The sequence below is a fragment of the Nelusetta ayraudi genome, unplaced genomic scaffold (assembly GCF_046127955.1).
Source record: "Nelusetta ayraudi isolate G7.1 ecotype Tasmania unplaced genomic scaffold, CSIRO-AGI_Nayr_v1 ptg000195l, whole genome shotgun sequence".
In the NCBI taxonomy this organism is placed as follows: Eukaryota; Metazoa; Chordata; class Actinopteri; order Tetraodontiformes; family Monacanthidae; genus Nelusetta; species Nelusetta ayraudi.
This window is the reverse complement of record NW_027466244.1, coordinates 737501-758337: the sequence shown is the minus strand read 5'-3', so window position 1 is coordinate 758337 and position 20837 is coordinate 737501. Positions and strand designations below refer to the sequence as shown.

Here is a 20837-nt window from a genome sequence, read left to right as displayed (position 1 = left end):
ACAGGCCGCCGGTGCCGCTGCGCCGCCTGCGGCTCCTCATTCAAACCGAATTAAAGTGTGAAACAGGATTACGCGGCGAGCAAAATGCGATGATTGAGCGCAACTGTTGGCGCTTTAGCGACGAGTGGCGACACACAGCGCGGCTTCCGGTTTGTCACGCACGCCGGCTGTGAGGGCGCGCGCCGCCGAGACGAGTCGACCCCGCCGCCGTGCGTGTGAGGGGGAGAGGGAGAACTGACGGGGGCGAGCCCAGTGTGTGTGTGTGTGTGTGTGTGTGTGTGTGTGTGTGTGTGTGTGTGTGTGTGTGTTGGCTACCATCTCCCCACCTCCTCAGAGGGTCTCCACACAGTTATGGCCCCTGTAATTACGCGCAGGCCCGAAAATTTGTGCGCGTGCGCGTGTGCGTGTGTGTGTGTGTGTGTGTGCGTGGGTAACGTGCTCTGTTTCTAAAAGGCCTTTTTACGGTGTTTGCTGTGTCTTCAGGATGGGGGGCCGGGGAGCTGCTGCTGCTCCCTTTATGGGCTGATACTGCTGCTGCTGCTGCTGCGTTCTACCGCCTCCCACCTCCCAGAGAGAGAGAGAGACAGAGAGAAAGACAGAGGGAACGAGAGATAGAGAGAGCGCCCCCCAGCTGCCTGGAGATTACACGCAGAGACACGTTCCCAGTCTGAGATAATCGAGTGAAAACGGTGAAAAGAAAAGACGGAGGGAGACATGAAGCCGGCAGCCCCCTCGACCCCCTCGTCAGCATCTCCTGCATCGCAATGAGGCTGTCGGCAGAGTCGGCAGGCGCACACACACACACACACACACACACACACACACACACACACACACACACAGAGTCACATGGGTGGTGGAAGAGAGCTGCTGTTTTTTTTTAAAGACTTCCCCTGCATCCACAGTCTTTGATGTCTCAGCCACACCGGATAGACTGGAGGGAGGCTGGAGGAGGGGGAGGAGGGAGGGAGGTGGGTGACAGAGGAGGAGGGGGTGGGGCGGTTGTCTCACCCTCGTCTGCTGAACTCAGTCTCGCCCCCCCAAGGTCAAGGTCGACGGTCCGGCCTCACTCCTGGAGGCATTAAGCGGCGCCAATTAACCCGCAGAGCCGCTGGATCAATTAACCCACAGAGCCGAAGAACCTCACAGGTGAACAAGATACGGCGAGATCAAACAACGCAGGAGGGGGCGGGGCTTGACAAGGGGGTTGGTTGGTTGGGTGGAAGCAGCCGGGGAGGAGAGGGGAGTGTCTGGGTGCATATGGCTGGCAGGAGGGAAGGTGGATGGATGGATGGATGGATGGTGGGAGGGAGGGATGGATGGATGGATGGTGGGAGGGAGGGATGGATGGATGATGGATGTTTGGATGGATGGATGGTTGGAGTGATGGATGATTGGATGGAGGAATGATGGATGGATGGATGGAGGAATGGATTGTGAGATGGATGGTGGGAGGGAGGATGGATGGATGATGGATGTTTGGAGGGATGGATGGATGGTTGGAGTGATGGATGATGGATGGATGGATGGTTGTATGGAGGAATGATGGATGGATGGATGAGGAATGGATGGTGAGATGGATGGATGGATGGTGGGAGGGATAGTTGGATGGATGGATGGATGGTGAGATGGAGGGATGGAGGGAAGGTGAGATGGATGGATGGATGGTGAGATGGATGGATGGTGAGATGGAGGGATGGATGGATGGTTGGAGGGATGGATGGTGAGATGGATGGTTGGATGGATGGTTGGAGGGATGGATGGTGAGATGGATGGTTGGATGGATGGTTGGAGGGATGGATGGATGGTTGGAGGGATGGATGGATGGAGGGATGGATGGTGAGATGGATGGATGGGTGGATGGAGGGATGGATGGATGGATGGATGGTTGGAGGGATGGATGGTGAGATGGATGGATGGATGGTTGGAGGGATGGATGGATGGATGGAGGGATGGATGGTGAGATGGATGGATGGATGGTTGGAGGGATGGATGGATGGATGGATGGAGGGATGGATGGTGAGATGGATGGATGGAGGTGGAAACGAGGTTCTGCTGCTGCTGCTGGTCCAGAGTTTCAGAGGGTCCAACAAAGTTTGTGTGTATTTGTCGATCTCGTGGTCATGACACCTGCATTTAAAAAAAACAAAACAAACGATGATGTCACAGCCCCCCCCCGCAGGTTCGCACATTTGCGACGTCTGCGTTTTCTTCTCGTGGACGACCTTTTTTTCCTTGATGCTGACACGATGCCGTTGTTTACAGAATTACCGAACCTCCATCTGGACGAGGCCTAATTAAGGGGTTGGGGGGGGGGAGGGAGGGGGAGGGGCGTGAGGGTGGGCAGCTATGGCCTATGAGTCTAATTAAGCAGGAATAGATCCTGAGGGGGCGGGGCAGGTGGGGGAGGGGTCTCGTGTGAAGCCGAGCCGCCTCTCAGTCCATTAAGCGGCTCCTGATGAACTCCTGATGACGAGACCGGGGCCAATCTTTATTAATCACAGCGGCGCAGAGGTGGCGGTCACGGGGGTCTCGCCGCCACGGGCCGATACCCATCAGCCACTGCTGATGGGTATCAGTGGTGGTGGTGGAGGTGGTGGTGGTGGTGGTGGGTAGATGAACCAGAGAATCCGTTTAAAAAAGAACAGCAAAAATTCCTCAATCGTGGAAAAGGTGATGAGATGATGCTGATGATGATGATGATGATGATGATGATGATGATGATGGAGGAGGAGGAGGGGTTACCGGTCCACCTCCATCCCCCTCCCCTCCCCTCCCCTCCTCTCCATCCCAGCGGAGTGTTTGGCGGTGGCGCAATCAGAGCAGATGCTTGTTGTTTGTTTATTGTTTATTTGTATGCAGGATGGATGGAGTGGCTGCAGGAGCGAGCGCGCGAGATGGCGACAGGGAGGGGGAGGGGGAGGGGGAGAGAGAGGGTGGGGGGTGGGGTGGTTGGATGGGCGGAGAGATAGAGATCTGGGAGGAGGGGGGTAAAGGAGGGGGAGAAAGTGAGAGAGTGGGAAGTGTTTAAAGCGGAGTGAGAGTGTGTGCGTCTGCCTGAGTGTGTGCTCGCGCGCGTCCCGCTCCTGCTCCTGCTCTCCTCCTCTCGGCAGCGGCGGCAGCAGCAGCAGCAGCAGCTCCGGCTTTTTCTGCGGGGGAGAACCAGGCTGCTGCACCCGCACCGATGACCAGATGCGATGCCCCAGAAGCTCCCGCAGCGCCGCCACTGTTCGCTCCGCACCGCCCCGCCGCCGGGAGCTCCTCACCCGTTCCGCATGGATGGTAGCAGCGCGGCGGCTGGCAAACTGATGGATTTCTCCAACTAATTTGACTCCCGAAACCCGGGACCGGGCTGAAGAGAGGCATCACAGAAGAAGTGAGGAGGAGGAGGAGGAGAAGGAGGAGGGAGGAGGGGAGCAAGAAGGGGAGGAGGAGGAGGAGGAGGAGGAGGAGGACGGACGGGGTTCCTCTGTCAGTCAGTGAGAAGGGGGGAGACCAGAGGGCTGCTGCTGCTGCTGGTCTCCAGCAGGTCTGTGGAGAAGCTGCTGCGGCTCATACACCGACCAGGACCAGGACCAGGACATGGCAGTGCGGGTCAGCCGAGAGGGAACCGGTGCCGGAGGAAGAAGCGCTTCCTGAAGGAGGACAAGCCCGAGTGGCGGAGTTTCAGTTTTATTTTTTTCTAAAACCTTTTTTTTTTTTTTTTTTTTTTTCTTAATTTCTTTTTGGTGCGCGTGTGTGCTTCTTGGCGCCAGCAAGGAAGACGAAGAAGAGGAGGAGCTGTGCGTTTTACGCGCCGGAATGATGCGTCCCAACAGCGGCTTCATCCTGCTTCTGCTCAACGGAACCGCATGTTTGGTAAGAAAAGAGTTTTTCACTCATATTAATGATAGGAAAAAACAAAAAACAAAGAAAGTCTTCGATCCTCGTGACAGCATCGCCTTTTCTTCTTTCTTTCTTCTTCTTCTTCTTCTCTTTCGTTTTTTCCCCCTGCGTCACCTTTGCCGCGTGCACCTTGCAGCATTAGCGGGAAAACTTCCAAACTTTTGCCTAAAAATCCAAAATCAAAAGGTGCGAACTCCTCTCGTAGGATTCCCAGTGGTTGAACGGGCGCCGCGTGTCCACTCACGCGCACGCGTTTGCAGATGTTCCGGGGCTTATTCGCACCTAAAGTGACATCCGGTCCGTGACCCCGGTGCGCCAAGCGCGCTCTCATCGTCCCCAGAGCGCGCCATCTGTGCGCGTTTAGGGAAAAACAACCTTAGAAAAAAAAAAAAAAAAAAAGAGCTGCCGTTTGATGCACGTTTCATCACGCATGAAGTGAATTAGAAACAGACGAAGCTCACATGTCGAAGTGAGGTGAAGGTGAGAGTGCTTCACAGTTTTATAAAGGGGGGGGGGGGTTATTCCGCAGAAACAACTGCATTTGATTCTTTTCGCTCCGACATGAGAAGGTCAAACATTTGAGATTCCAAACCATCCAGAGGAAGAGGAGCAAAGGTGAGAGAGCAGCTGGAGCGGTATTGGACCTTCACTCCCACTCCTCTCCCTCCTCCTGCCGGATGTGATTCGGCTGCAGAATGAAGAGGCTCTGAGGCCTGAAGCGTCTCGGACGTGAAGTTCTGACGAACTCCGTGGCCGACCTGCAGCTCCGCCAAGCCGTCTTCTGCCACCACGTTACATAACCGCCACAATCAGAGCAGGATCGGCCCGCTTCCCTCTTTCATCTCACGCTTTGCACATTTATTAAAAAGCAGCAGCTTCACCACCCCCCATCACACACACACACACACACACACACACACACACACACACCACTGGCATCAGCAGCAGCAGCTCCCTCCTTCCTTCCCCTACCGCCTCTTCTACCTTCTCTCTCCCTTTAAAGAGCCAATACACAAAAACTTCCAGCATCCTTCCGCTGGGAAAAAATAAATAAATAACCCCCCCCACCCCCCAAAAAAAAAAACAAAACCCAAAAAACAAAAAACAAAAACTAAACCCTGTGCTGAGTTTCCAGCGCCTGGAAAACTCTAAAACACTCCACACTAGCAGGGAGGAGTGTGAGAGCTTCTCCAGGAGACCCTCAGGCTTCACGTTCAGGCTTGACTGCGGCTTGACTGCGAGTGAATACACACACACACACACACACACACACACACACAGGCGTGCGCAGGCGGTGGATCCCAGGGAGAGACCACACGCTGAGTGGAAATTCGAGGGCCGGGTTTGGTGGATGAGCGCCTTGTCAGCCGCCGTACAACCAGATACAAGAGTGAGGGATAATAGGCTTAGAGTCTCTCTCTCTCTCTCTCTCTCTCTCTCCCTCTCTCTCTCTCTCTCGCCCTCGCCGTGCCGAGTCGAGTCGAGCCGCGTCGAGCCTCGCTGTGAGCTGCCGGGGCTGCAGCGCTCATTGTAAGCTAAAGGTCTGTGGCTGCTGATAATGAAATTAGCTGCAGCTTTTCTTTTCTTTTCTTCTCCCCTCGTCTATCTGTGCAAATAAAAGGAGGGAAGAAGAAGAAGAAAAGGAGCAAAAGAAAAGGAGCGGCGTCAACATGACACGCAGCAGCGGGGGAGACGCCGGCTAATTCGCCGGCCGGCAACCCTGCCACGCTGATTAACTGCCGAGCAATTAATAAATGAACAACAAACTTTTTTTTTTCTCCCCCCAACTTTTTTTTTCTTCCAATTTTTATTATGCGGCAGAGCCGTGATTAATAATCACATAAGCCGCTGTATTAAACATGCGAACGGGATGATTTTCTGCTGTAATAGCTCTGCAACTCTCCAGGGTTCCTGCCTCCTCCAGGGAGGAGGGGTGCGTGGCAGCGGTGGGGGGGGTGGTGGTGGTGGTGGTGGGGCGTGGGGGGGGGGGGGGTCTTACATAAGAAGCAGCGGCAACAGGAGGCGCCACTCGGCCTTTTATTCTTTATTTTTTTGTTGTTGTTTATGTGATGAATGGCGTGTTTCAAAATGCTAATTACTCTCTGGATTTGAATGGGGAGGTGCCGCCGCCGCCGGTGTGTGTGTGTGTGTGTGTGTGTGCGTGCGTGCGTGTGTGCGTGTGTGCGTGTGCGCGTGTGTGTCATGAATAATACAAAAACCATCTCGCCGCTGTAATTGACTGCCTGAGAAATGACGTTTATTCTGGCCGTGCGCAGGCCCACTTATTTCTCATCGGCCGCCGCTGGATGCCGAAGCTGGTCTGGGTTAGTGAGAGAGTGAGAGAGTGAGAGGGTGTCTGTTAATCTGGAGGGGTAATATGAGGATTACCGGAGCTCACCTGAGCTCAGGTGTGGCTGCTCTGCATTGCCTGGATTATGGCTGTTAAAGGGAAAAAAATGACCCCGTTGTTCGGCCAAATCCCCCAACAAAATAATAAAATCTTGCGAAGCTGACGTGATTTAATTTGATGGATTATAAAAGGGGGCTGCAGATTATCCTCCCATCAGGCGGCTGATTGTCTGACTTCTCTCTTGCGAGGCCTTTAATTAATCAGCCGGCGGCTGCAGCAGGAGTTCACAGGTTAGGCGGAGGAATTAAATTTAAAAAAAAAAAAAAAAGAAAAAGGGAAGGAGGAGAGGAAGGAGACGGGTGGTGCCTGCAGGGGATTGGTTCACATGTCTGAGTCAGACAGGTACGGCTGGGCGAGAGGTGGGGTGACGGAGAGGTGCGAGCAGGTGCAGCCGGGGAGCCGCTTTAAAAAGGCAGCGAGAGGTTGAAACAGCTGCTTCACCGACTCAGAGACGCCTCATTGACAGTCATCACAGGTTCTTTTCCCTTTTTACTTTTAACACACACACACACACACACTTACTCTCTCTCTCTCACACACACACGAGCCATCCAAGAAAACACGTCTAATCCAAACATAATTACAGCAGTGGCAGCAGTGACAGACTGACAAGCTGAATCCCCTTCAGACCAGCTGCAGAAATTAAGGAGGAGGGGAGAATTTTTTTTTTTTTTTTTTTTTTTGCTTTTGGAGTCGTCATCACAACATCTCCTCCAAACATCTGAGCCGTGAAGCGGCTGAGAGAAGATCAGAGTGTCGCCACAGAGAGCCGGCAGACTCTTCTCCTCCTCCTCCTCCTCCTCCTACTCCTACACCTCCTCCTCCTCCACATCCTTCTCCACCTCCTCCTCAAGGCCCAGAAATCAAACTGCCTCCCGTCCGAAGCACAAACCAGAGAGAGAGAGAGAGAGAGAGACAGAGAGAGTGAGAGAGAGAGAGAGAGAGAGAGAGAGAGAGAGTGTGAGAGAGAGAGAGAGAGAGAGAGAGAGAAGAGACAGAGAGAGTGAGAGAGAGAGAGAGAGAGAGAGAGAGGGAGAGAGTGAGAGAGAGAGGGAGAGAGAGAGAGAGAGTGTGAGAGAGAGAGAGAGAGAGAGAGAGAGAGAGAGAGCGAGAGAGAGAGAGAGAGAGATGTGGTGACACAGCGATTAATCCTTGGGCTGATAAATATCTGGCCCATCGTTAGCAACGGCTCGCCGTCGGCGTCACAGCAGCTCCCCCTTGAGCCGGGAGAACAAACTGACGAGTCGGATGTCTGACGCTTTACTTTGACGTACCGTTGACTTCCTGTGAAGAAGGAAGTGATGCAAAAACAAAGAGTGGCGGCCGGCCAGCAGGCCCAGGTGCTTTCGGCAGCACAGCGTTGACTGCGCAGCTACGCACAACAAAGCAGCGTTTGGAGAGGAAGTTGAAAAGACACAGCGGCAAGCGTCGCTAACGAGTTACAGCTCCCCCCCGTGGCAGGGAGTAGCAAGCGCAAAGCAAACCGACCGTAAATGTCTGCATTTACATTTGCATTTGCATTTTGCATTTACATTTGCATTTGCATTTTTCTCTCAGGTGTGGTCGAGGTTGCCACTAGTTTTCAAATAGAATATTTACATGTTGATAAAAAATAATAAACAGATGGAGCAAACAGGATGACGGACTGAACTATAACAACGATAATCACAAGAATAATGGCGATAAACTACCAGCATGATGACAGAAACCGGGAATTCCCAGAAGTCCTTGCGAGGGACGCGACTCGACGTTCCTTCTGACTGCTGCTGATCATCAATGATCGACTTTCCATGGACAGCGTTCACACACAATCCCCAATTTTTGTCATTTTATTTTTCTAAACGCTCCGTCAAGTTTTTTTTTTCCTTCTTATCTGTGGCGGCAAATAATTGAATATATCTCCCAGGGGAAGTGATAAGAATCTTTAAGTTGCTCCGTCTTTTTTTTGTTATCTGACTTTAAATTGTTGTTTTTTAAAAAAAAAACAAAAAAAACCCCACCAACCTCTGCTCGACTTTGCCGTCAGCAAGGAAACACTTTCTTTCTTTTTTTTGAACGCCCGCTCGGAAACAAATTAAGTTGCGGCTCTCACGCGGCGCCAGAAATGCCTCTCATCATCTTCAGAGAAGGCAAAGAGCGGCTGATGGCTGCCGCTTTGACAAAAGGCATCAAAAAGGCGGAGTTTTGGCAGCCGGAGTCGGAGACGGCGAGGAAAACGCACACACACACACACACACACACACACACACACACACACACACACTGCAGACCTGAATACTCTGTGCGAGATCTCTCCGTCGAGGCCGTCTGGCTCCTCTTCCAACCACATCACAATCCTCGCCGCAGACTCTTGCATTCCCGTTTCCTGGAATCCCGTCGGCCACTCAAACACATCCTGAAGAAGAAGAAGAAGAAGAAGAAGAAGAAGGTGAAAAAAACGAGGAAAAGTCGACTCAGTGCAGGCAGATGCAGCAGTGCGACAGACAGCAGAGAGAATGCTAATATTATTTCTCTCTTTTCGGCCCTCTCGAGTCCCTCACTCCCCCCACACACCCCTCCCCCCCACCCCCTTCCACCCCTTCTTGCCGCCACGATTGTTGCAATATGCAAGTCAGAGCTCAGGAGCCTCCGGTCGGCCGGCCGGCCTCCCGCTCGGATGCGGCGAGGACAAAAACTCATTCATAATTGTCAAATGTTGTCGCTTGGGGGACGGCGGCAGCAGACCGAGGAAGTCTGTCCTGCACTCACCTGTCTGTGTGTGTGTGTGTGTGTGTGTGTGTGTGTGTGTGCCTGTCTTCTAAGGCTTGACTCGACAGATTCAGACGACTTTATTTATTTCCACATTGCGTGTGGTGGGAAGTCATCTGGCTGCTTGATGAGGGCGGGATTCGCTTCAACAGGCGTCGGCCTGAGCTTCCCGGAGAGACGAGATGATGACGAGAAGATGCAGGCTGAAGGACTGCGCCGCACACCAGGCACCGACACACAACGCCAAACACTTTGTCTGCGTCCCTCTGATCGACCGCTTGAGAGATTTTTTTTTGTTGTTGTTCAGGCTACAATGAATCGAGTTTGTTTGTCTCATTTTTTCTTTTTCTTTATCCTATTGGTTCCCCTGCAACTGCTTGCCGTGCAAACATCCTCAGGTTCCGTCACAGAACAAAAAAAACAACAACAATCATAATAAAAGCTAATTGAATATTGACCACCTAATAGACTCGGCTAAATGACTCGTTTCGCACCGAAAATGAGTCAGAGCGAAGTGAAAGTAGTTGCTGATTACCTACAGCTCCTGCCGCCGCCACCCCGCCCACACGCAGCCGATCGTTATGTTCCCTTCATTGTAAACATTCGTCTTCATCGGCGGGAAGTGAAAAGCAGCCGAGCGAAGCCCGACTTTATCTGCGCGAGTCGTTCACGGCGGCCCGATTGACTGAGACTGGGAGTGCAGAGTGCAGCCCGACGCTGACAAACTGGGGGTTTTGTTGCCGCTCGTGTTGCTTCTGTTGCCTGAAAGCCCAACGGTGTGTTCAGCTAAAGAATCACAAGGGGGGGCGGGGGTGGGAGGCCGGGTGAAAGGAGGAGGAGAAAATGCCAATCAAGTCGGAAAATCCTGGGAAAAAAAATAATAAAAAAATGAAATTACGCCAAATTAGCGTCCGGAAAAACATGCTGAAGCTGCTGCTGGATTTCTTGGAAGGCTTTGAGAATCTCAGCTTTTGAGCTGAATGACCCTTTTCATGTCGACTCCTCCCACTGATATCTGGCCTCTGTCACGCCCTCTAGTGGTGCAAACGTGCTAAACAGACCGAGTGAAGCGACCCCAGTTAGAAGATCGGCTTCAGCTTCAGCAGCGTCTTCAGTCCTCGAGTCAAGTCTTTCCACAGTGTTCTGATCCGCTCGCTGGAACAATAATCTCATCTGACCTAATGAGCCGTTCATGTTTTCAACGCTACGGCTGGCGCAAAGAACACAAAACAAAAACAGAATTAAATTCGTGCACCCGGCATTTTAAGGTGCAGCAGTTCCAAACGCGTCCCACACGAGAACACAAGCACATACTTGGTTGGAGTCGAGACAACTGGAAACACAGCACTGCGTTCAACTCGCGGAGAACGCGTCGGACGGCGGCTCCGAGCGGAGAAGAATCCTCGGAGCCGCAGCAGCGTCACAAGTTGTTCCCTCCGCACTTCGTATCTGCTTTATTCTAAAGGCGCCGGACCTCTGCGGGGTTGACGCTCGCAGGAAGCTTAGCGCGGTAATTGCAGCTGTCTTCCAGGTCGTTAACTCGGTTATCTATGATCCTTCAAGGCCCCCCCCCCCACACAAACACACACACACACACACACAAACACCCCCCCCACCACCACCACCACCACCACCACCCTGGAGGCTGTCGGAAGACTTTTCTCTCGCAGGCACAAACGCACAAACCGTCCCGCCGCTCGTGGAGCGACAAACCTCCGGGGGAACAAAAATAAAAAATAAATAAAAGGCGACAAAAAAAAACTGTGAACTAGCAAAAATTATAACCTCGCATCTGGACCCCTCGCCCCTCGGGGGAGCGGGGTGGAGGGTGGGGGGGCTGTCAGGAAGGGGGAAATGCAGCCCCTCCCCCTACCTCCCCCCCCCCCGACAGCGACACGTTGCCGAGGCTCCAAAACAGACGTGGATTTATCGCCTCGCCGCGAGGCTGCGAATCCTGGAAGAATATGTGTGTGTTTGTGTGGCAGCAGCAGCAGCAGCAGCAGCGGCGGCGGCGGCGGCGGCGGCGGCGGCAGCGGTGGCGGCCGGGGGGCCTGGAGGGTGGGGGGGTTGGGGGGGGGGGCGGTGGCGAAGGAAGGGTGGATTACACCGCCAGCGCTTAGCGAGAGATAAAACGGCTCGCAGCCCGCCGTAGCGCGGCTACGTGGAAGTCCCGCAGGGGATCCGGATAAAGACACACTTGACTTTGGCGGCAGCGGCGGAGGAATAACTGAAAGGACGGCGGGAAAACCAAAAAAAAAAAAAAAAACAAAGGAGAAAAAAAAAAAAAATCCATAACGGGAGCCGTTTTAATTTTCAGGGAGCGCCGCGGCGCAGTAGTAAAAGTTGTTTTACCGCCTGCTGGAAAAAAAACAAACAAAAAAAAAAAAACCAACCCAGCGTCGATTAAATCTTTTTATTGTTTTATGGGAGGTGTGCGCTGCATCCGAACATTGCTGGAGGAAGAGGGAGCAGCAGGGAGCAGCAGGGAGCAGCAGACACAGAGGAAACAAAGGCTGCCTCCTCTCCTCCTCCCCCCCCTTCCCCCCCCCTTTTTTTTTTCCCCCCGTTTTCACGCTGACATCATCGCGCCGTGACTGAAGCGGCCAGAAGAAACTGTTTCCATCCTCGGCAAACAGCCTGGCGAGGGCCAAGTGGGAAATGACAGAGAATTTCCGAGGTGAGCGGGAGGAAATAGCCGGATGGTCGGAGGGGAAGAGACGGAAACGTTTATCCGGAGGAAATGATGGCCCGGCAGCGTCCGAGCTTCCTCTTCCTCTTCCTCTTCCTCTTCCTCTTCCTCACACCTCCGGCAGGAAGCATTTTGATTTCTTTTTTTCTGCTCAACAAGGACGCGCCGGTCACCTCTTCATGTTTTTACATCGTGCAGCCTGAGATGCCAACTGTGGCGGCCCTCGGAATGTCTGCTGACTGAGGCGGAAGTGCAGAAACAGGAAGTGAGCGCGCGAGCGTCAACACTTCCGGGGCAGAAATTTAGCCCCGTATAGGTAGGAGCCGTTTAGAGCTGGAAATAATTGTAAAAAAAAAAAAAAAACCTCAAAGAAAAGAATCGGATGAGGAGAAGGTTGAGTTTGCATTGCAATGCAAAGTAAAACGTGTTATAAAAAAAAAAATAAAAAAAATCGGAGCATCCGTCGCTATGAAAAACTTCTTGCCAAGAAAAAACGCCACTCTGTGGAAACGACGGTGCTTTTTTTGGGGGGGGGGAGGGGTTGGAAAATGTTTTCAAAATAAGTATCTTCAATGTACCTCAGAAGTACTTTAGATCAAATTCCACGCCCCCTCCCCCCCCACACACACACACACACACCCTTTTCTGCCCCTCCTTCCCCCCAAAAAGAGGGGAAAAAAGTTTTCCTCTGCTCAGCTGCAGGAGCAGATTGCTGTCTCATGTCGGAGCCGCTGTGAAGCTCATGCAAATTAGCTTTGTTGCTCTTTTTTTCTGCTGTTTGTTTGTTTTTTTTTCCCCCTCCTTGCAAAGGTTTGTAGTCTGCGTGTGAGCCGAGCGGCGAGCCCAGTCGAGCTGAGCTTCAAAGCCGCCGGCGGTGCAGCGGCCGCGGCGCCAATATGCAAATGCAGGGCGGGAAACATCTGGCCCACTTGGAAATGTCGCTGACGTGACGCTCAACACTTCACATTCATCTTTTAAAGACGGACGTGGGTCGCATCCCGCCGAGACACACACACACACACACACACACACAGCTGGGAGCTGCAGCCCTGTAAAACTGTTGCGATGCCTTAATGAGGAGTTCCTTAAGACAAAGTTGCAGTGAAGCAGCTTCAGACAGGAAGCCGCAGTTTCCCTTCTTTCTTTTTTATCGGTGTTTTAATTTCATCCCTCGTTCCTGAAGCTCACAGCAGACAGGTGTGAACGCTGCTGCAGAACTTTAATCAGCCCCTCGCTCCGCTCCCTGGAGACACCCCCCCCAAACCCCCCAACCCCCTCCTCCGCCCACCCTCATCTCACCCGCCTTCCACTGGCCGACTGGTCAATATCTTATAATGTAACAAATGTGATAGCCAATTCAGAGCCGGGCCTCTCCGCTCTCCACCAGAACACACAGAACCAGAGCGACTCCGCCGGGACGACTCCACTGAAGAGCCTCAGACGGAGGTGGGACAGCAGGTGGAGGTGGAGGTGGAGGTGGAGGAGGAGTTTAGTTAAGGGAGGGGGAGAGGGAAAAAAAGCCGCAGCAGCTCAGGTTGAATGCGGTCGACTCCTCCGGCAGCAGATCTGAGCTGCGGTGACCCCCCCCCCCCCCTTCAGGGCCCCCCCTCGCTGACTCCCCCCACCACTCCCCTCCTCTCCTCCCCCCCTCGAGAGAGAGTAAATGATTCATCACGAGTCAAACGGCTCCGTGTTTCTGGTCAAATTACCTTTCTCTCCCCCTCTCTCTCTCTCTCTCTCCCTCTCTCTCTCTCTCTCTCCTCTCTCTCTCTCTCTCTCTCACACCTCCTCTCGGTGGCGGAATAATTAGTTCCGAGGGCGCAGCCATTTTCCAGGCTTTAGCGGTATGGGAGGGGGTGAGGGGTGTGGAGGTGGAGAGGGAGAGGGGGGGGGGGGGGAGGTGCCTCCCGCAGCGAGAGCGTTAGAGGAGGAGACGCAGGAGGAAGAATGAAGCATCGAGCAAACGCTGAGGAAATCCGAGCTGCCGGGTCTTTAATTAAAAATTGATGTGGTATTAGAGATGAAGATTCTCCGAGTCGGCACGCCGGTGGAGAGCTCGCCGCCGCCGCCGCCGCCGCCACCACCTGCCGCCGCTGCCTTCATCCCCGCTGGGCGGCTCTGCAGGCACTTTCTCTCCGTCAATTAAGCAATCAATTTACTCCACTTGGCTCCACTCTCGGCCTCGCATGCAGTTTCAGGCTGCTGGTGTGTGTGTGTGTGTGTGTGTGTGTAGGGGTGGAGGGGTAAGGGGGAGGGGGAGTATGGGAGTGCGAAGTCACGCCGCCATTTTTGAAAAAAAAGCCGCTTGTTTCACCCGTTTACAGTCAAAGATTGATTGACAAAGCTTGTTACTGAGTCCACCTGCTGGAGCTCTTGCAGTCTGAACGTCTGACTAGCTGACTGACTGACTGGCTGACTGACTGGCTGGCTGACTGACTGGCTGGCTGGCTGGCTGACTGGCTGAGGTTTCAGCCAATTACGTGCAGAAACAGTGAGGATGACGACGCGGCACAGAGGAGACATATGGTCACAATAGCTTCCACCCGCCTCTGCTCACATCACACCAACAGTCGGCTTCTCCCCAGCGGCACCCGCCGAGGTGTGTGTGTGTGTGTGTGTGTGTGTGTGTGTGTGTGTGTGTGTGTGTGTGTGTGTGTGTGTTGATTGAACACCAGGGGGCGACTCTCACCATTCGACTGCCAACTTTTCTGAAGGACCAACTTTCTGTTGAACAACAGAAGCAGCGTAATCAGTCCACACGACATCATCACCACTCGTCTGCCAGTTTCTCCACCGCCAACCCCCCCCCCCCCTTCCCCCCTGAGAGCCACGCCCACCTGTGCTCCCTGAGCTGGAAACAGTGTGTGTGTGTGTGTGTGTGTGTGTGTTCAAACGGTGTGGCTGTCACTGTCTGAGGGGGTGGGAGTGAGAACTGCTGCTCTGCGATGAGGTCCCCCTGTTGGCTGGGAGGAGGACTGCAGGCTGAGTGACTCATAATGACCTCCTCGTTCCGGCCGTGTCGTCAACTCACTCAGTGCTCAACAGGTGAGAAAAAAAAAAAAAATCACCCTTCCTCAGGCCTTCACAATAAAAGCGTGTCTCACTGCGAAACTCGCAGCTTCAGTCCGGGCTCGACACTGCGAAAAAACAAACAAAAAACACCAAGATTCCAATTGGAAGATGTGTAGCGACAAATCTTTGGAAGTTTTTCCATCTGTCAAAACCAAATCTTTGATCTGACAGCGGCCGTTACTGGGCGAGTGAGAGAGAGAGAGAGGGAGAGAGGGAGAGGGAGAGAGAGAGGGAGAGAGAGACAAAAACGAGGGGTTTTCTTCAACGCCGCATCATCAAAGCACACTGTTGTTTGTGTTTGACTGGATTTCTTGTAAAACGTGAAGTGAAGTGAGTCAGACAGTTGAGTATCCAGAGTAATGAAAGCTGCCGGCAGGATGCAAAAAAAGAAAAAAAAAATTGAAAACATCCTCCTGAAAGTCGGCCGCTGCATTAATCTTTTCAGGCGTGTGGAAACAACGTCTGAGCTCCCGGCTCTCTCTCTCTCTCTCTCTCTCTCTCTCTCTCTCCCTCTCCATCTCTCTCTATCTCTCTCTCACTGCGCTTGAACCTGCTTACACAGCGTTAGTCAAAGCTGCCGCCGTGTGCACGCCCAGGGTAATACCCTGCACCTCATGTCCTCCGTTCGCTTGTTCGACGCTGCAGAGTTGTTGCAGCTCCTGTGCAAAAAGAAAGAAAGACTAAAGAGGAGTGACTCTTCTAATATTCACCGTCGGGACTGAAGCGGCAGTCTGACCTTTTGACCCGAGTCGAGCACAAAGGCCGTAAATGGGCAAAAGTTACTGCGACGGTTTCCCCCCTCAGGAGCGTCCCCAGGGGGCGCTGCAGCCGCACTGAGCTCATTGCGCGCAGCGTTGGTCTTCCAGCTAAACTACACCACAGCAGTGCATTGTGGGGATTTAGAACGATGGATTTAAAAAAAACAGGATGATTTGCTGTTGTGGGCCCTGACAGGAACGTCGGTCTCAAATAGTGGCAGTACCACCAGAAACGGCAGGGGGCAGTGTTGAACACTGACTGACAGAAAACAGGACAGAAAGTGACTGCTGGCCAACACAGCAGACACATTGGTGTCAATACCATGTCAATGAGAGCCACCTAGAGGACATTCGGCAGTGTTGCAGGTGGTGCTCGCTGGCAGTTTTGCTCATCAGCGCCACCGCTGTTCAAACTTAGATGCTGTAAACTCACAGGCCACTGCTGGCTGCAACAGCTGATTTGACCTCCTTTGATTAATGGACGATTAATTAATTTCTATTCTCCGTTGGGTGTCGTCATGAAAGGATCAAAGCAGAACCTGCAGTTCCTCTCTCCTCCGTAGCAGCCAATCAGCAGGAGGATTGGCTGGAGGACCAATCAAACAGCAGAGAGTCCCTTCAGGAGGAGCCGTCGTTTAGCTGACGCGTGGCCTCCGTCAGAGGAGACGTTGGCAAAGGTTACGACCATCGGATCGTCTGCGTCTGAAGTTCCTTTTTTCTTTTTTAATAATAACTTGGAGATCGTCAGGCAGGAAGATGACAGCAGGAAGGAGCCCCAGGGAGGGTGTGACCCGCAGCACCGCCGCGGTAACACCAGCAGATTAAAGAGCGGGAGGGAGAAGTTTTGTCCAAACAACAGAGCGTGAATCACATCAGCCGGAAAATCCGTTATGAAAGGAAACGCACAAGACTGAAAATCAATACCGCTGACTGACTGACTGACTGACTGACTGACTGACTGGCTGGCTGGCTGGCTGGCTGGCTGCAGCGCCGGAGAACAAATCCCAACCAGCTACAAGATTTAAAATAGTGGAGTAAAAAAAAAAAAAAAAAAGAAGACAAAATGGAATAAAAATGAGTCAGACTTAATAATCCTGACTAAGCCTGTTTAAGGAAGAGCTGGCAGTCCAGACAGTGGACGGATCAGAGCGCAGACGGGGATACATGCATTATGTATCATTGTAAAATCTCTCTGGGTAGCTGCCGCATGGACACACACACACTGAGACACACTGAGACACACTGAGACACACACACACACACACACACACACACCGAGTGGCTGCATTTGCATTTGAATGACTTATTATTCACATTTACAACTCAGAATTCACCAAAAGACGTGTGCGTGTCTCTGACTCTGTGTGACAGAGTGTGTGTGTGTGTGTGTGTGTGTGTGTGTGTGTGTGTGTGCGTGTGTGTGCAGGACACAGTAAAGCCTTTCTTTCTTGCTCGGCGGCGGCCGAGACAGACGCTACCTGTTAATAGATCATTACCGCTGAATAATTAGCCGTCGCCTCCCGCTCTCCTCACAAAGCCGCTGCTGAGCGCAGCAGCGCCATCTAATCTCCCTCAGCTGATGTCACCGTCTGACAGCTTCCTCCGTCTGTGTGTGTGTGTTTCCTCTCTCTTTCTTCCCCATTTTAATTAAAACACTGGCGGTCCTAATTGCACAGTTTTTACTTTATTCTTCTTCCCACTTCACCTTTTTTCCCTCCTTCTTCTTCATCTTCTGCTCCTTTTTTTCTTCTTTTTTTTTTTTTTAAACACTTTGATCCGGCAACCAAATCCTTTAAGGCAGCCAGAGTTCCGCCTCAACTCAGACAGTCGGACTGAAACACCCCGAGCACGCCGTGCAGCTGGGAGTCAAATTATTCCTGCGTGCACAGCAGGGTTGAAACCTCACGGTCGGCCCCGAAAAATTCTGTTGTTTTCTTTCACGCGTTCCTTATTTTTCTTATTAGCAAAGTGAATGTTCAAAATGCAACCGTGATCTATTCAACCCTCTTTAAGATGATGTGCTGATGCAACAGAGGAAATTTAACAACGCGTAAAAAAAAAAAACGCTAGAGCGGCGCCACCAACTGTTTCCGGAAGGTTCTGATTCGTCTGGGCGGTGCTGAGGAGACCGACGGGTCAACTGGCGCCGTTTTTGTCAGAGTTCTGGACAAGTGACCACAAACTGATCCCAAAGTGAAACACCAAGAGGTTTACAGAACCAAAAACCAAACCCGAAACCCGAAAGCTGCTGCTGCAACTTCACAGGTGCATAAATCAGCGGCTGCGACTCGCTGCCAGGGACTCTAAATTCTTTTTTCTCCTCCTTCTTTTTGGCGCAGCTTTATTGTTTACAGGATTACAGCCTCTGTAGAAAATTATCCGCTCTCACAAAATATCGATTGAACTGGCCGGGACTCAGGGAGGCGACGGCCGTTGTGTGAGTTTCACCTTTTTACGGAGGCGCTTGAATGCGCTGGAACGTGTTCCTCGCTCCCCCGACAGGGCGGCGGCGGCCCCGGGGGGGTCAGGTGGTGGTGGTGGTGGGGGGCGGGGGGGACGAGCCCATTACGGCGGAACGAGACGTGAAAGGAGCGCTACACGTGCGAGCGGAGGAGAAGCGAGCAGCGGAATAATGGCAGCGCAGCCTTAAAATCCCATTTACTGTGCGTGTATTTGTAACACTGATGGAATGTCGCCACTAAATGAAGTATCGATTTGCAAGCCTGGATTTTGTTCTCCGGCGCTGTAACTCTGTCCATCTCTCTCTCCCTCCCTCTGAACGGCGCCCCCTGCAGGTGGCCCTGGGTCAGGACGACGACTCCTCCAGCCACAAGGGCTCCTCCTCCTCGGGCGGCCCCTCCCCCTCCAAGACGGTGGGCCTGCTGAGCGGCCAGGCGCCGCTCTCGCCGCTGGGCCGCTGGATGCTGCACGGCCGGAGCCGGGCGGCCAACGCCACCTCGCTGGAGCTGCCCTACCGCTCGCCGCCGCCCTTCTCCAAGCAGGAGTTCTCCAAGCAGGAGTTCTGGGAGATGCTGGGCAGCGACCTGCTCAAGCCCGACTCCGCCTCCGCCTCCCGGGTCAAGCGCCGGCCCATCGTCAAGACGGGCAAGTTCAAGAAGATGTTCGGCTGGGGCGACTTCTACTCCAACATCAAGACCATCCGCCTCAACCTGCTCATCACCGGCAAGATCGTGGACCACGGCAACGGCACCTTCAGCGTCTACTTCCGCCACAACTCCACCGGCCAGGGCAACATCTCCGTCAGCCTGGTGCCGCCCGTCAAGGCGGTGGAGTTCGACCTGGAGCGCCAGAGCGTCGTCTACCCCAAGGACTCCAAGATCTTCAACTGCCGCGTGGACTACGAGAAGGTGGACCGCAGCAAGCGCACCTCGCTCTGCAACTACGACCCGTCCAAGACCTGCTTCCAGGAGCAGATCCAGAGCCACGTGTCCTGGATCTGCTCCAAGCCCTTCAAGGTCATCTGCATCTACATCTCCTTCTACAGCACGGACTACCGCCTGGTGCAGAAGGTCTGCCCGGACTACAACTACCACAACGAAATGCCCTACCTGCCCTCGGGCTAATGAGGGGGGGCGGGGCGGAGCTCGAGGAGAGGCGGGACCAAAAGTAGGGGGCTGGGGGGGGAGGGGAGGGTTTGATGTAGCCGGACTTTAGCAGGAGAAAGAGGAGGAAGAGGAAGAGGAGGAGGACACCGTGACTTTAGCCCCGCCTGTAGCCTGACTGTGTAAAAAACAAACAAACAAACAAAAAACACATATATGCAAAACAACGTATGCAGACGATGAGGCACGAAACAAACGACAGCAGCGGCAGCAACAGCAGCGGCAGCAACAGCAGCGGCAGCAACGACAGCAGCAACGGCGGCAGCAGCAGCAGCTGCAGCTGGGAGTCACTGGGAGAACAGGCACGTTCTTACCTCAACCTCCCTTTAGGAACGCCCACTGTGTTTAGCCAGCTACTCTCTCTCTTTCTCTCTCTCTCTCTCTCTCTCTCCCCTGCATCGAGTCACTTGTGAATGTTGTGCGTGTGTGCGTGTGTGTGTGTGTGTGGTACAAAGAAAGGATAGAGAGAAGACAAACGGGCGGCGCGCTACTTTTTTCTTACGATGCACCAGGGAGCCCTGCAGACGCCGCGCCGTGTTTAGCATTTAGCAGCGATTGAAACCTCGCCGGCGGGGGGGGGGGGGGGGGGGGCAGGGGGAGGGGGTGGAGGGGGAGGAGGGGGTTCACGAACGCTTGGAGGAATATTAAAAGTCAAACCAGCCACAGGACCACTCCGGTCCGTTGTTCCTTTATTTAACAACGTTGGAAGGTTGTGGGTTCGATTCCCAGACCTGCAGCCTTGTCTGCATGTTGACCCTGCGGCCAGCGAGCACTCGTGGGGCTGACTGACTGACTGACAGACCGACTGACTGACTGACTGACGGCAGCGGCTGTGGGCTGAAGTTTGCCAGTCCCGCCCACAATGGCCGTTCAAACCCTGTTCAGCTCGCCTGCCAAGCCTGATCACACCGCATCCCTCAGTTATGTCACCTCTGTTTCAACAGAAGGGGGGAAGAGGAAGAGGAAGAGGAAGAGGAAGAGGAAGAGGAAGAGGAGGAGAAGGGGTGAAAAATCTGCAAGAAAAAGCAATTTATGGCCGGGGCTTAAGACAAGTTCAGTGTGAGGCAAATAACTAGATTGCAGAGAGATAGAATCGGCCCCCCCTAAACTCTTAAGAGAGGAAGTGGGGGGTGGGGGGTTCAGCGAGCTGCTTTAATTAAAGTGGAGAAGGAGATGCGGCGTTGGCGGCGCCTCCTATTGTCCCCTCTGTAGCAGAAAAGATTACATTTTGTTGCCGTCAGGATTCCCGATTTCACGCCTTGATAACTTTGACTGCGCGCCGCCAGATCGACTCCCTCGCCAACCTCACAACCGCAAAACCAAAGTCGAACCCCCCCCCCCCCCACCCCACCCCAACCCCCCGTCATCGTGAATAAATGAAAATATTATCATAATAATTACATATAATTTAATCTCTTTTCGAGCTAATTAAGGTTTCAACGGGAGGGCGAAACGTATTCCTGGAAAGAAAGAAAGTGAGAAACTGCGGCGGCGGCGGCAGGAAGGAAGGGGGCGGGGCTAAGAGGGCGCCGGCGGAGATTGTCACGGGGTTATTTTTCGTTAAGCGTCTCTCATTAAGATAACTGGCCGCCGGCTGCACATCTCATGTTTCTCTCACAAACAATATTGAGTGGAGAACCGCACACAATGCC

At 53.2% G+C, this 20837-nt stretch overlaps 1 protein-coding gene across 1 annotated transcript; it reads left to right on the top strand.

Annotated features, from left to right (window-relative positions):
* Positions 1 to 3031: 3031 nt before the first annotated feature.
* Positions 3032 to 19205, top strand: LOC142881477 (neurexophilin-1). Its single transcript, XM_076015775.1, has 2 exons — positions 3032 to 3858; positions 18358 to 19205. Exons 1-2 carry the CDS (start codon positions 3802 to 3804, stop codon positions 19144 to 19146), a joined length of 846 nt encoding a protein of 281 aa, XP_075871890.1. The 5' UTR covers positions 3032 to 3801; the 3' UTR covers positions 19147 to 19205.
* The last annotated feature ends 1632 nt before the right edge of the window (positions 19206 to 20837 follow it).

Bases quoted from the DNA above. Each gene is read 5' to 3' on its own strand.
- LOC142881477 (XM_076015775.1), top strand. From the start codon at position 3,802: ATGATGCGTCCCAACAGCGGCTTCATCCTGCTTCTGCTCAACGGAACC. The intron at 3,859-18,357 runs GTAAGAAAAGAG...CGCCCCCTGCAG, and splicing joins TCAACGGAACCGCATGTTTG to GTGGCCCTGGGTCAGGACGA.